The sequence below is a fragment of the Hirundo rustica genome, chromosome Z (genome assembly GCF_015227805.2).
Source record: "Hirundo rustica isolate bHirRus1 chromosome Z, bHirRus1.pri.v3, whole genome shotgun sequence".
Lineage (NCBI taxonomy): Eukaryota > Metazoa > Chordata > Aves > Passeriformes > Hirundinidae > Hirundo > Hirundo rustica.
In genome coordinates, this window is record NC_053488.1 from 61,807,187 (window position 1) to 61,823,544 (window position 16,358).

Here is a 16,358-nt window from a genome sequence, read left to right on the forward strand (position 1 = left end):
GCTTTAAGGATTAACATTTGCATCTGAAAATCTTGAAGTTTGTAGAAAGCAGGTAAATCCATGGCTTTTTCTGTGAAATATAACCCTACAAACCCACATTATGTGGTGGTTCTTTTGAGAGACCCAGACGACTGCCGATGGCAAAAGGCAGAGTCTGCTCTTTCTCCAGGGGGGGCGGGGGAGGGGGGGAGGATCAGGGCTTTATTTGGGTTCCAGCCCCTTTAGCTCCTTCCCCATTCCCGTCCTGTGGCGAAAGAGACCGCCCCTCCCACTCCCGGGGCTTTTTCCCAGGGTGGGATGGGCCCAGAGGCAGGGACAAGCCACTGCCCAGTCAGGGACAAGGTGGAAATGGAACAGAGCTGGGTTACATTCCAGTGTGGGAGATGGGCGCGGCTGAGCAGGGACAAAACATGGGATACAGTTTCCAAGGGGAACAGGGGATACAATAGAAAAACATTACACACCCCAATATAAAAATGAAACACAATATAAACCCAGTTAACGCTCTACGACAACATTAAATATGTTTCTGTGCTTCATTTTGAAGCTTTTGGCCTTAAATACTGTTCGGTACGGTACAATGAAAATAACAGAAACAAAACCACTTGAATTTCTCATTCCTCTGGGAGGCAATGCCATTAAAGACAATATTACATATTGTATTTGTTCAGTATATAGAAAAGAAAGCCTAACTGAGTGGGGCAAACTATGCCTAAATATTAATACAGAACAGACCAAACTGAAGGTTTAGTCTTCAAGAACTTATGGGACATGTATTATCTGTGCAATTATCTGTGCATATCTAGCATTATCTGTGCTTAGTCCAGGGCAGGGATCGTCATCCTGTTGGCAACATTTTCTAATGCAGCCCAGGAGTGTGCTGGCTTTGGCTGAGACACAGAAAAAGACTGGGATTTTTCAGACTGCAGTATGTAGAAAGGCCATCTACACCTTAAGGGATGACATAATCTAAAAGTTTGCAAGGACTTAAGAGCAGACAGATCTGAAGAAAGGAAATTTGGGGTGATGGGGCCTTTGGGGTGATGCAGGGCTTTCCCTAGGCATCTCAAAATGCTACAAATAGTACAGTCCCGTCATTTACCAAGTTTATGAATTAATTTGATTATGAAAGGTAACTACACTTAAATAAACAACACTATTAAAGATTAATTACATGTTCAGAAATTCTTGTAATTAGGTAATAGGAAAAGCACCTAAGTATTCAAATAAAAAGTATTCAATAATTTTTTTTTGTCATATCCCAATCAGATGAACTCCCAATGTCAGACTGGCACTTAAAAGTCAAATGTTTCTTAAGTGTACGAAGTTTTTTCAGGTTTTCACATTCTTTCAGAAAGTGCATGACACATGTTAAAGAATCCAGACATATCTACCAAAACAAAAACACCTTTTAATTTCTTCAAAATGGCAGTATAATCAGAGGACAGAGATCACAATTTAGAAGCGTAATATTTTATTCTCTCCAGAAATTTACATATTATGCTTACAACTGATTGACCTTTCCAGCTATCCAATACACTGATGAATTTAGGAAGTCTCTTCAAGTTTAAGAATCTTTTACTTTGTCTCAGTTGAGATGTGACAATACAGAACCTTTCTTATGACAACTAAATTCTCATATAAAGAACATTTTTTTACATATAAAAAACTCCTTCCAATCCCCCCTCCAAAGAATCTGTACAACTCCTACAGGGCACAAATTATGTTCCTAAAACCCCTTTATTCACGTTAGGGTATATTTCATGAATGGTGGCCCTACGTAATGGGACTTAAGAACCAACACCAAATGGCAATTACATTAATCAACAGACAGCACACAAAGTGAATGAAAAAAATCTTGATATTCTAAGATGGTAAATAATAGTTGCAAAGGATATGGACAATATAACAAAGATGTTCAAACAGTAGTTGCAAAAACTTTGAATCTCCATTTACATATAGTCTAGTCATCAAATTTAATCTTTTTCCCCTGGAATGCTGTAATTTGAGACATTTGCTCTCTGCGTCTCCTGCTCGCTTCCCATGAAGGATGAAGAGGCTGCTCCAAACATGCTTTCTTATTGTTGCATTTAACACCCCCTGAAGTTTCTGCAAATGGATTCATCTTAAGCTTTTTTTCATTTTTAAGAAAACCTGTGGAAGTACAAACCAAAACATTAACTACAACATGAACCATCATGAAAGTATTCAAACTACCTTGGGATTGCAAATAATTTTCAAAATATTTTCAAAAATTTCATAATGAGCCATGGGGAACACAGTCATCTGAATATTCACAGCAATAGTTCATCTTGCTGCCTGGGAAATAGCCACTTGGTAGACTGCAGATAGTTAAGACTTATTAATACTGACTACACTCAAAATTTGTGTAGACAAACATTCAGCACAGTCTAAACATCTTCACAATAAACCAATGACTGTTACACAATATAACTCAGTATGACTGGAATTATATCCAACAAACTCCAAAATGGTACCACAGAATATAAATGGAATGAAATATTCCATATTCAGGAGCTATTGAAGAAATTACTTATGAGATAAAGTACTAGTTACATGTAACAATCTGGTACCTTTATTTGAGCACAAGTAATGCTAACTGCTTGACAGATAGAAAAGCATTTTCTAATGTAAACCTTATGTTAACGATTTCTAATATGAGAAAATAGAAAATAGCTGACAATATCCACAGATCAAAATGAAAGCTGAACAGATTGACCATTTTAACAACAAACATTAAAATATGTGCCACAAACTTGAAACTAAACAAATACATCCCATCATGAATAGACTGCAGGGGCAACAAAATTTCAAAATTTTTTTCTTTCCTATTTTTACCAGGTTAAGTAATACACACCTGTTCTGTCATTTTTGAGAGGCTGATCTTTAGTATTTCTAAAAACAAAAAAGAGAAAATAAGAGTTTTCAATAAAATTACAAGATTACAAACACCAGTGAATAAAGAATCATCATCACCAAAATACTCATGTAATAACTTTTCAAACATAACATGCAAGCCTCTTCACCACTGCTCCACCCATGCTAATAAAGAAGTAGAAAAAGAAGTATTTAGAAGTGATTGAATTTGGGTGTAGATATAGCTAGGAATCCTATGCATAAATCAGTGCTACTGTGAATATAAAAAAACATATATTGTTCAAGGAAGCTTAAGAAGACTACTGAGTAGTTTCTGTGAAAATGTTCCAAGGTTTAATGGGCTGAAATCCTCTTTGTTTAGCAAGGACTGTTAGAAAACACAACTATTTCCATTACCGTGAAGGAGGGAGGGAACGAAGAACACAACACGAGGGAAAGGTTTACCTTCTGTTCTGAGATTTCTGATTGGTGGTAGACAGAGAACCGCAGAACACTGACTCCAGCTTGCTGGCTTTTGCAAGTGGCTTTCTCTCTTCCATGACCAAATTTTGTGCTGTCCCAGATACTGTGCTCTTTTCTGTCTTCATTACATTTTTCTGAACACTACCTTTCCCTTTCATTGAAGAAACATTATTAATGGCTGCTACTTTTTTCTTTTTTTTTACTTTGCCAATGAAGAAATCATCATTGCTGTCACTGTCAGAATCTGATGACTCATTATAAAACCTCTCTTCAGTACTATCATCAAAGTATTCCTTTTCATTGGGATGCTCTTGGTCACTATCATCAATTATTTCTTTTACTGCACTTAATTTATTCATACTCATATTTTCTTTCCTTTTTTGATAGTCATGTTTCTTTCCTGTTTTGTTTTGAGCAACTGTTTGCATTTCTACTGCCTGAAATGAAGGTTTTTCTGGAACATATGCTCTCTCCATTTTCACAGTTTTCTGCTCAGATTCACTCTGACAGAGCTCTTCAACCTTGTCAGTTTCTATTTTCATGCCTGATTTTGTTTTATGTTCACATCCTTGCTGTTTTTGAGGCTGTTTAGAAGCTTGGTCATCCAAGTTGCTATTGGAATGTTGAGACTGTTCTTCTGACCGATCCTTTTTCACAGGAGTAGCTTTGTCTGGGTTCTTTCTTGCATCCTTAAAAGCTTTAACAGCAGCTGTACAAGGGGCAGAAAAGTATTTTGTTGCAGCTACAAATGAATTTATCTAACTTATTTTTATATAATAAAACATTTTTGCAACTTATATGTGTTGTACTGAGCATATTTTGAATATCCTTATGAATTATTTACCAAACACATGGGACAAGAGATACCTTAGAATACAATATCAACAAAAGTGAAGGAATATCCTTGAAAATATTATTAAATACACTATGAAATCTGGGTAAAACTGTGAACTTCTCTTTCAAAAAATAATCTGCAGCTGATAATCATGTTCAGTTGGGGCACTACTTTGTGTGTAAAATTGCAAACTAATATTAATTTTCATATATAATTAAATGAATATTTTATATGCTCTGTTATTCATGAAGTACCTTTCTGACATTACTACTAGGACTTGATCTTTTTTAACATTAATTTTAGGTGGAAAATTCCGAAAAGAGAAAGCCTAAATAACCATGAAAGACACCCTGAGGATTCTGAGCACAGTTTTCAGGGAAGATTAAGAAAGTAATTTGCAAAACCTTTTAGGTGCCTTTGAAAACCCAGCTGTAATGATACATTTATGTTCCTATTTAATTTAGAAACACTCCATTACATTTATTTGATTTTCAGTATCCCATTAAAAGCTCTGTCCCTATATTAAACAAATGTCACATTGTCTCCTGCCACATATAAAGCCACATAAATTTCAAGCCATATAAATGGTTTAAAGTTTGTGGCTTGGTTCACTGTGGCTAGATAGGCTAATTATAGAAGTTTTTAGGTTTTGTGTGTTTTTAATTTTTGTTCACCTGAGAAATATACAAGAACAAGGTAATAAGGTAAGCTACAGTCATAATAAAAAAAATCAATAAAATGTTTCATACCTTTAAGTTCAACAAATCTGGGCTTTAAGGTGGGGTGTGTTGCAAGTCTTGCCACGGCACGCTCAGCTGCCGTACAGTTTGGCTGCACAAGAAAAATCCAAAAGCATTAAGTCAACAGAACACTCAACACAGGTCTGTGTCAGTCACGCTACAATGCATACTAATGTGATTCTTACCAGGAACTGAACAAGAGGAAAGCTTATGAACTAACAAATATTTTATTTTTCATGTATTATGTCATTCTAAATGCATTAAAATCTAGCTGCCTAAACACTGACAGAAACATAGCAGATGCCCAACATGTGATATTTTTCAGGTACTGAACGGGGATAACAATTTATGATTTCTTTAAAGCATACCAGAAACATCATTCACTGAGTTTACATTTACTACTTCAAACAAGAGAAAATTCATGTACTCACTGAATAAAGAACATCATACTGATAGAAGGCATTCTGCTTGAAGGAATGCAACAGCTTGCAAGAATTACAGTATCGATCCCATAAAAGTTGGCAGAAAGACACAGCCAATATTGAAGGAATATACGTAAAAGCCAAGGTCTAACTTGGCCATAAAGACAAATAACCTTAAATTTGATGTGGTAGGATACTGGAACTCTGCAAACTGATTCAAAGAGGAAATATTATATGATCTTCTTGCTTCAATACAACAACAACAACAACAGAGGAAATTCTCTCTTCTCTTCTCTTCTCTTCTCTTCTCTTCTCTTCTCTTCTCTTCTCTTCTCTTCTCTTCTCTTCTCTTCTCTTCTCTTCTCTTCTCTTCTCTTCTCTTCTCTTCTCTTCTCTTCTCTTCTCTTCTCTTCTCTCTTTTCTCTTCTTTTCTCTTTCCCCTCCCCTCCCTCCCTCCCCTCCCCTCCCCTCCCCCCCCCTCCCCCCCCTCCCCCCCCCCCCCCCTCCCTCCCCTCCCCTCCCCTCCCCTCCCCTCCCCTCCCCTCCCCTCCCCTTCCCTTCCCTTCCCTTCCCTTCCCTTCCCTTCCCTTCCCTTCCCTTCCCTTCCCTTCCCTTCCCTTCCCTTCCCTTCCTTCCCTTCCCTTCCCTTCCCTTCCTTCCCTTCCCTTCCCTTCCCTTCCCTTCCCTTCCTTCCCTTCCCTTCCCTTCCCTTCCCTTCCCTTCCCTTCCTTCCCTTCCCTTCCCTTCCCTTCCCTTCCCTTCCTTCCCTTCCCTTCCCTTCCCTTCCCTTCCCTTCCCTTCCCTTCCCTTCCCTTCCCTTCCCTTCCCTTCCCTTCCCTTCCCTTCCCTTCCCTTCCCTCTTCCTCTTTTATATACTGGAAGTCATAGGTATGACACATTGTAAAAGCTCTCATTTTTAGGTTCTTGCCATCAGTCTGCTTGAAAAACAAAATTAAAGGTATCTAAGACTTTTCCGAAGACAGCTCTGACTTCTGGGGTTGTTTTTTGTTGTTGTTGTTGTTGTTTTTTGGGGTTTGTTTGTTTGTTTGTTTGTTTGTTTTTTCCTCCCCTGTGTGACTGTTTGTTTATCTCCTTTTTTCTTATCTTCTTTTTTGAAAGGAGGAGGAAAAGTTGGTTTAACAGATTTGTAGAACACACTTTTATCAGGAAGATTTCTTAAAGTCTGCAGTGGAATTCTCTGGGAGAGAGTGGAAAAGACATACAAAAGACCACATTTCTCTCTTCCTCCTAGTGGCACTGCAATGGATGTATGTTCAAATTGTTTCTGTGATTTCAGCTTTCTGCTACGGAAGTATCACAGCAGCAGCCACCACAACCAACAGCTGATGATACTCATAACAAACCAGACAACTGCCCTGTGACCCAACCTGAGCTGATTTTGGTGCCATCAACTCAACAAATGCTGCCTCTCTTGTCCTAAGCAATCACCACAGCCACAGGTGTTACCTGGTAGATAACAAGGAGTAGAAGTGGTATAGCTCTATCCTGGGATGAGGTTAACATGCTTCATAGCAGACAAGACGGTGCTGTGTTTTGGATTTGTGACTAAAACATTTTAGAGTTGGTAACACATCAATGTTTAGTTACTGCTGAGCAGTGCTTGCACAGCATCAAGGTACAGCTGATCCACATGGACCAAAAGGACATCAAGTCCTTTTCAAGTCATGCTTAGCAATAAAAGCTTGAGGTAACAAGAAGGTATGGGGAGATGTCTGTAGTTATGACATTTATCTTCCCAAGTAACCATCATGTGAAGTGAAGCCATGCTCTCTGGAATGTGGCTGAACATCTGCCTGCCAGTGGGAAGTGGTGAATAAATTCCTTCTTCTTTCCTTGCACATACAGTTTTGATTCCCTCCTGGAACTCTTTAACTCTTCTGTCTTTATCTCAAGATAGAAGCTTTTCTGATTTCTGCTCTTGGGATGCTCTCCCCATCCCATAGGGGTGGGGTGAGTGAGCAGCTGTTGGGTGCTTAGCTGCTAGCTGGGGTCAAACCATGACACACATCATACTCAGTATATCAGCAATTCACATATAAAGCAGCTGACATGATCCACATAAGACTGCTCAGTGGCGAATGTTACTTGTTTGCATGTCCATTTTCTTCCAGCAGAACCATGTGACTATAAACTGTTACATATTCATTCAATAACGACAGTGAGACACTTCCTACCAACTGTTAGTGCAGGAGAGTCACTTTCAGTGGTTTGGTCTGAAGGAAACAGCCAAAGAAGGGACTACAAATACACCAGAGTCAGTACTTCTAAATGCAGAAACCTTTAATTGGTTTGCCAACCATAAATCTTCTTCCTCAAACAGTGCAAAGCAAAATCCCATTATGTAATTGTTTTGCCACAGTTTTAGAGCTTATAAAATATACTCTATGGCCAGGCATATTTCATATTTGAAGTGTAGAACATCTGGGAATTCTAGTACTTCTTTTCCCCTTAAGTCTCTGCTACTACAATATTATTTCTTCAGGTCAAGAAAAACAGGAAAATGTTCTCTCTGAAGACTGTCTATAGAACTATGAACACTGGCCAGAGGGGACAGGTCAAAAGATGGGTCAGTTTCCAAGGGCCACAGACTGGCTTGTTTCCAGGCCAGCTTAGCTCTGAGAACTTAAAATCAGAATTTTGATTCCCATGTGACAGTGCTGCATGCTGCCACCAGATTCTTGGGACAGAAAGCTCACATTTCTGAAGATCATATGCTATTTTCTTTGGAGATTTTCCTATAGCTGGAAAATCTATTTCTGAACTTAATTAATACACTTTTTCCTTCAGCTACTTCCTGTGGGTTTTGAAAAAATATACCATGAAGTTCAGAAAGCAGCAGCAGCAGCTTCTGTGCAACATCTGGTGACTTTTAATTAAAATATTTATAGAAAGGCTTTAAGCATATATAGGCCAATCTATATGGAATAACCACATTTTTTTCCTTACAGCAGAATACTTCACCAACACTACTCACAGTGATAGCCACCAACTAACAAACACACAACATAATAACCACATTCTCTCAACTTTCCCATTTTTCTGTCTGTGGGTTTTTTGGCTTTGCTTTGTTTTGGTTGTGTGTGGGGTGTGGTGGTTTTTTTTTTTGTTTTTTTTTTTTTTTTTTTGGCACCGCCCATACTCAATTTATTTTCCCTCAAGTATTTTCCAGTACATAAATGTTACAGAAATACAGACAATCCAGAAAAAAACCCTAACACACTAATGTCAACTGTCTTTACAAGGAAGAACACTTTTCTCTCCACTTCCCATTCCTTGGATGTTTAATTAGATACTAGAATAGTACACCTTTATTCTGACATACTCCTGCTACTTCTTGTATTATTTTGCACGACTTATTTTTAATGCAAGAATGTACTAGTACTTTCTACAGGAATGTTCTTCCTTCTTCAGTGTGCAATTGAGGCACTGCAAAGTGAACAAAGCAAAAGAGCAGTGTATAGTCACACTTTATAGCAGTGAGAAATTTTAAGTTACTGTGCTGGTTGAGGCTGGGGTAGGGCTAATTTCCTTTACAGCTGCTGGTATAGGCTGTGTTTTTGATTTCTGCTGAGGGTTGATAATACAGAGATGTTTCGTTATTGCTGAGCAGGGCTTACACAGAGCCAAGGCCTTTCCTGCTGTTTGTACTTCCACACTGGTGAGGACATTGGGGGTGACTGGGAGGCAGAAAGGAGACACAGCAGGGACAGGTGACCCCAACTGACCAAAGGGATATTCCAGACCATGTCATCATGTCAGTACATACTGATAAAAGGAGGGGGACAAAAGGAAGAATGTGGGGGACATTGGAGTGATGGTGTTTGTCTTCCCAGGTCACTGTCATGTTTGATAGGGCCCTGCTCAGCTGGAGATGGCTGAATACCTGCTTGGCATTGGAAGCACTGAATTCAATCCTTGTTTTACTTTGCTATTGTGCACAGCTTTTGCTTTCTCTATTAAACTCTCTTTATCTCAGCACGTGAGTTTTCCGCTTTTTATCCTTCCAATTCTCTCCCTGATCCTGCTGGTGCAGGGGTAAGCGTGAGTGAGCAACTGCCTGGCACTTGGTGTTGGCCGGGGTTAAACCATCCGAAGGCAGTCTCCTCTAACATTCTATCTTGGTAAATAATGCATTATTTCTGTAAATAATATTAAAAACATCTATTATCAAATGCACATGTAAGCCCCAGATAAGAGAGACAAACTTTGCAAATAGTGGCAATGATTGTGAAGAGAATGGACATTACAAATGTACAAAGATAAAAGCAGATTTACAATGCAAGTTTTGAGATATGCTGGGAGAGGGGTCAGAAGATTGGAATGGCCCTCAGAGCTGGCACCACAGGGTAAAAAGAAGGAGCAGTATGATGAAAACACCAGGAAGAAGCTGTGTGGAGAGAACCTGAATCATACAATGCAGGTAATGAAGTGAAAATGAGAAACTGTCTCATGGTCTCAAGGCAGATGCGATTGCAAGAGCCGAATGGTATGCTTTGGTAATATGCCTGAGACAGCAGAGTTTCAGGATGAATTAAAGGGCAGGAACCTGTGATTAATCTGAGAACATGAAATGTAGACTTTTGACCATCGCTTTATTCTGAATAATCTTTCTGTTCCAAGACTACTTTTGTCTGTACTCTGCTATGATCAATAATAGGAAAGAGGGCATACTTCTGTTCTTCAAATGACTTTTGCACAAAAGGGAATTGCCTCATTACTCATTACTTCTGATCTCATCAGAAACAAGACTGTTATGAGAAGCATATACTGCTATAAGGACAACAACCTGAGTTTCACCTGGGTGAGAGTGCTACCAAACCGGTAATGCTTTGTGGCTCTGCATCTGTCATTAGCCAGTTATCTGAAACAATGGAGACATTGGCAAATGGAGACAGTGGCAAAATAGAGACAGTAAGAAACCCCACTGGGAAGTAAGCAGTACATGGCAAAAACCACGACACAGAAATCAACCTTGGAGAATGTCATCCTAGTTTCTAAACTATCTAGAAGTGCAGTTTAATTTCAAATGTTAATAACAAAAAAGATTCAATACTAACTAGAATAAGCATAAAAAAGGTAACACCCAATTCTGGGTGAAAACAAAATATTATTGCAATACCATTTATAGCAGCTTGGGAGAAGAGCTCTCTATTAAAAAACAACAAAAACCAACCAAACAACAGAAAACCTGTTAATCCACACATTCTTTACAAAACTATCTAGTTACAGCTGTCCTTCATAACAGCAGGTGTGATTAATGTGAAGTCACAGGGTGGCTGATGGTGCCAAATCATGGCTGCCACCCATGACCTCATATTATTTTGGAACAAGACTTGAGAGAAGTTACTTTCTGACTGTGAAATGCAGCTAGTTCTCCCTCTTGCTTTATGTCTGTAAAATATACAGCATATGATTTGTGGCCATCAGACATGGTGAAGATTTTGGTATGGGAGGCAATTGGTTAGTGCCATCACTCATGGCAGCATTGCTGTCTCTCAGCTCCTGACAGCAAAGGGTTGGTAGCTGGCTGTGTCTCACATTAATGATGACAAATGATGACAAGTTATTTACCCATCTGCTGAAACCTCTCATTTCTATAATAATCTACTACTTTGTTTTCACTCAAGCTTTAAATATTTTCAACGTAACATCAAATCATACAGGTATTATGAAGTAGCAGTTGAAAGCTATATAACATGACAGATATATAAGCTTAATAGCGGGACATGGTTCTTACCGAAATCAATTCATTATGGATCTCAGGAAGTCATCTAAGTTTCAGCAGATTTTTTTTTTAATTGGATGATATAAAATTTTTAAAATAGGCTGATGAAAAAATTCCATTTGAAGCTAAAAAAAAAGTCTTAAGAGATCTAAAACTTTTGCAAAGACTTATCAAGACAATGTTCTGTGGTAGAACTACAGAATTAAAATGGAACAATTTCTTACAAACATCAAGATACACAGGTAAACTTGTTTATTATTCTTTTCAATGCTTGTCATAGTTTATATAAATTTACATTTTTTTTTAATCATGGTAATTCAACCATGAAAGTATTTGGATATTTATTTATCTAGAAAGCCATGGTGGGTCACCTTGGCTGGATGCCAGGTGCCCAGTGAAGCTGCTTTATCACTCCCCTCCTCAGCAGAACAAGTGAGAGAAAATTCAATGAAAGATTCATGGGTCGAGATATGGACAGGGAGAGATCACTAACCAAATACCAAAATGGGCAAAACAGACTCAGCTTGGGGAAGTATTAATATAATTTATTGCCAATCAAATAAGAATAGGGTAATGAGAAATAAAAACCCTAAATCTTAAAACACCTTCCCCTCAACTCTTCCCTTCTGCCCAGGCTCAACTACACCTGCCATTTTCTCTACCTCCTCCATCCCAGTGGCACAGGGTGATAGGGAATGGGGTTCTGTGGGTCAGTTCATAAACTGTCTCTGCTGCTCTCTCCTGAGCTCCAGTGCCTGAATCACCTCCTCCTGTCCTTCTTCATGGCTCTTTCTCCCACATATTCTCACTCCCCTCTTCCCTGATTGCAACTGCTCCTGTGCATTCCCCCCTCTCCCATTCCTTTTAAACTCTGTTATCCCAGAGGTGCTGCCACCATTGCTGAAAGGCTCAGTCTTGGCCAGTGGTGGGTCCATCCTGGAGGTGGATGGCATTGGCTCCATCAGGCACAGGGCAAGCTTCTGGCCTCTTCTCACAGAAACCACGCCTAAATCCAACCCATCAACAAAAATCTTGCCATGCAAACCCAACACAAAACATTATGAAGAACATTATGAAACTGAAGACCCATGGCAACATGGGGTACATGGCAACATGGACAATCTTTTTGCTTATATGTAAAACTGCACATAGCAGAACGCAGAAGTCTGGAAAATCTGTATGAGCTTGGACTGTCAGCAGCAGCACTGACTCAACTCATCACTGCCTACCACAGATTCTTGAATCCACCATCAGGGAACAGCATGAGATTCTTCTAAATAACTATCAAAGTACTTACACTGCTCTAAGTTTATTTGAATGTCTGGACCAAAGCTATCCTTTTCCCAAAAGATTTGTTCACTTAGAATCATGTTCCTTTCCACGTTAAGTTTGTCTTGTCTTGTTTTTTGGCTTGTCTTTTATAAAAAAGAAGTCTGGTGCATAAACATGTTTCTATCATTCCTCCTCTTCTTTTAAAACTGAGAGTTCCAAATAGGTCATAGATTCAAACAAAAATAGATTATTTGGTGTTCTTTACTACATGCATGATAAAATGCTTATATAGTAGGTATTTTTTAAGAAGTTCACAGGCTCTTTAAAAAGCCTAGCACCCTGCAAATGTTAGATGACCATATTTAATATGAGTATAAAAGAATCAATAGTGTTTCTTTTGACTAATGTGTCACAATTAATTTAGCCAGGCAAAGAAGTGTGAAGTAAATGCTTGTTTTTCAGATTTGGTCAAAGAAAAATGGAGTCTTTCATCCCCAACTATCAGAGTGATCTACAGCAGAGCCTGGCATAAACCCCAGACCTGCCCAAATACTGTGTATGTACTTAATCTTCTACACGTCCTTCCTTTTTTTCTTTATGCATAAAAACAATTCCTATGATTGTTTCAATAAAGAAAAGTCATAAGAAAACAGTCAAGATTAAAGTAGGCATGGATTCTTAATTATTTCCTTATGGAGAACAGGGTCAACTCTAGGTGCAAGTGGAAAGAGCATGATTTTGAGAAAATTCAAATGCTTCTAACTCATCTTCATTTTTTTCCAAGGCTTGTGAGGCTACATGTCTATAATCATCTCAATTTGGCATCTGACACAAACAATACGCATATTAAAAAACAAACAAACTTCTTAACATTATGAAAGAGGACATAAAGTGAGCACTGTAATAACTCCTCCCCAAGTTGTGATGGTCTAATTCATACCAACACTGAAACCACTTCTGGCTTTTAAGAAAACCTAGGAGAATGCTGAACCTTACTTTATACTATAGAAAACTATGGATCAATTAATTCCAAGTGGAAAAGAGTTATGAAGGGAGTGGTCCCTAAGTTAGAGTCTAAAAAAATTATTGAGAAATATTAGTAATCTAGAAATATTATATAATTTAAATTGTACATCCAGGACAATTCACCAGGATAAAATAAATGCAGTTCTGACTCATACAAATGTAAAATCAAACACAGAAATTATAGCAGTATAAAGTCTACATGTTTTTGCTTTTTTATAGATATATCTTTTATGTAAAATATTCTTATTCTTTTTTTATATATATATTCTTACATATAAAATATTCTTATTCTTTATAGCTTTGTATAAAATACATTCCTTTTATATATTTTCACATTTGAACAGCTGAGGCACAGTATTGCCATAAAATACATGCACCTTGTCAAATTGTATAAACAATTCTCGGGAAGAGCATAGATTGCACTAAAAAAACCCACCCAAACACCACATAAGGAAACCAAGCAAACATTCCAAACCAAAACAACAAAGGACAATCATATTGAGATTAAACTGGAAAGCAAAATAAGGTGAAACAGAAAAAAACCAAATGATGTACTTCAGGGGGAACAGAAACAAAATACATCTTGAGTAACACGCAGTAGCTGCGAGAAAGTTCTTTGCCATAAAATTCACATAGTCTTAAGAGAAGGAAATGAAATCTAAGGAAAACATCATAGACAAATTAGTTGTTTATGATGTTTTCCAACCAACTATATATCAGATCTGAAACCACAATTGACTTGTATAAAAAAAGTGAAGTTGAGATAATTTCTTGTAACTGGCCATCTTGAATGAGGGTCTGTAAAATTAGGCAGTTTTAATAGAGTTAAGCTAGATAATATAAAAATGAAATCTGAAAGAACCTATTATGTATACTTATTTGCTATAGGAAAGAGAGCAGAAACACGGAGACCAACAACACTCAAGCAGTGTGGCAAACCAAGGAGTAAACAGTATTCTCTGACTTCACTTTAAACTGAATGCATCTGAACTCCCATGAGTCAGCTGTGCATCATGGGCTTGTCCAAAGTTTGAGTGGACCTCACGGTAGCAACTAAATTGGTGATACAGGGATGAGCTCTGTATTACTCAACCTATCATAATGGGCCAAAAAGTTCAAAATATTCTGTCTTGGATGAACCAAAGAAGTTTCAAGACTGAAATATTCACAACTCTCCCTTATAATGTAAATATGCTGACAAAACTCTGTACCCAGCTATCAGGAATGTAATCTTGAGATATCCTTACAGTATTTCACTTTAAAACAGATGCTCATACCTCAAACTATAACTTGTCAGATACAGCCTGATACTGCACCCTAAGTATAAGCACATACAAACTTAAGTTCATAGCAGAGAAACAGACATAGTTTAGTTCTTCAAATTTAAAACAGATGTAATGCTTCAAAACTTGCTAACGTTTCAAAAACAAGTGCCATTTTAATCAGGTATGTTTCAGATAATTTAAAACATAAAGGAAAAAAAAAAATTCCTGTGGACAATTAGACCTTTAGATTTGCAAGCACTACCACCAGGGAACATACTTATACATAACTAAAGTACTGTTAGGTTAATGTCTTCAGATAAAACACTCAGGAAAGGCATACTTCTGTTCAAAGCACTGTTGAAGGAAATAAGAGAGCCAGGGATTTGGAGGCACAGATGACTTAAAAGACTTCACAAGTACTGCACACACTAAAAAGGGTTAGGCCATGTTCTAAAATGCTACTCAAGGCAGCATTTCTTGGCATACTACATTGCAATTTGCATGCATGATTGAGATCAGATTTTTTTTTAAAAAAATATGTCTATCAGATTTTTCTGAAAAAGACAATGGAAATGCAAATTCAGTTCACTGAAAAACTATTAAAATATCAGAGATAAATATGCCAGTTCTCTGGCCAAAACATAGGTTTTCCATCATTAAGTCTATTGACTTAATCCATTTGAGACCTGCTCTAATGACAAACACATGTCAGATACATATGTAATCTCTGGTATTACTTGAGCACATCACCAGAGAATGGATGTAAAATGGATGGCAATCTTGGGTGTTCAGATTTTACAGCAGGTATTTCAGGCGCACACAGCACCTTTTTGCTTAGAGGCTCTCAGACAACTACATTGTTATATTAATCTGGTCTAGGCTATTACATTGTTACTACTTAACTATGGAATGCTGTTTTCCTAAAGAGCAACCACTGAACCACTCCAATCACTGGGCAGTTATTTGCATTCCAAACCCAAGAAAAACTAGATCGTCAGCACTTGAAATTTAATGTTGTTGTATTTCCAGTAAATCACTAGCTACCTAGTTGCTTTGTCTTACCAATATTGCCAGAGAGGTGCAATGTGCTGTTAACTTATGCTGCCATTCTACCACGCTATAACCTTTTCACATAGATGGTCTTAGCAGCTATGTTCATTGCCATCCTAATAGATGAGATTTTTTTCTAAACAGAATTCCAGTAATTCAGGAACATCTTCTACAGTTTCACGCAATGGTGGCTCTAGCACTTTTCTTCTAGTTTTCCAGTGTTAACAACAGATTGATGGGCTTCCTAATGAGCTGAAAGAACCTGCTTAATTCCATAACTTTTGTTTTAGTTTTTTGATTTTTATAAATATCAATTTCTCAGTACTGAGTTGGGCACTTAGGAAACTTGCCTGCATAGGAGAGAGGGGAAGAAATCAGAATAATGTACCTTATTTTTACATGACATATATATAATGAAAAACTGAAAGAGTTTCATTTGTAAAAATAAAAGCATAAGACACCAGCAGCTGGTTTTCATTTTTAGAAATATCAGGAACATAGGATTTTTTTTTTTTTTTAAATTTTGCAATGCAATTCTGAGTCACACTACAAAGCAAATATACAGAAAGAGCTTTTCCAGTTACTAATGCACAAGGAACTGTTAGTCTTTAACATAAATAATCACACTCATTTATATAACAT

At 37.7% G+C, this 16,358-nt stretch overlaps 1 protein-coding gene across 1 annotated transcript in view; it reads right to left on the reverse strand.

Annotated features, from left to right (window-relative positions):
* Positions 1-1,463: 1,463 nt before the first annotated feature.
* SRFBP1 (serum response factor binding protein 1) overlaps positions 1,464-16,358 on the reverse strand; it is a 70,610-nt gene continuing 55,715 nt past the window's right edge. Inside the window, exons 5-8 of the mRNA XM_040090088.2 lie at positions 4,945-5,026; positions 3,343-4,069; positions 2,879-2,916; positions 1,464-2,154 (exon numbers count right to left, since the gene is read on the reverse strand). Of these exons, the coding sequence (XP_039946022.1) occupies positions 1,964-2,154; positions 2,879-2,916; positions 3,343-4,069; positions 4,945-5,026 (1,038 nt within the window). The 3' untranslated portion in view covers positions 1,464-1,963. The remainder of the gene's footprint in view (positions 2,155-2,878; positions 2,917-3,342; positions 4,070-4,944; positions 5,027-16,358) is intronic.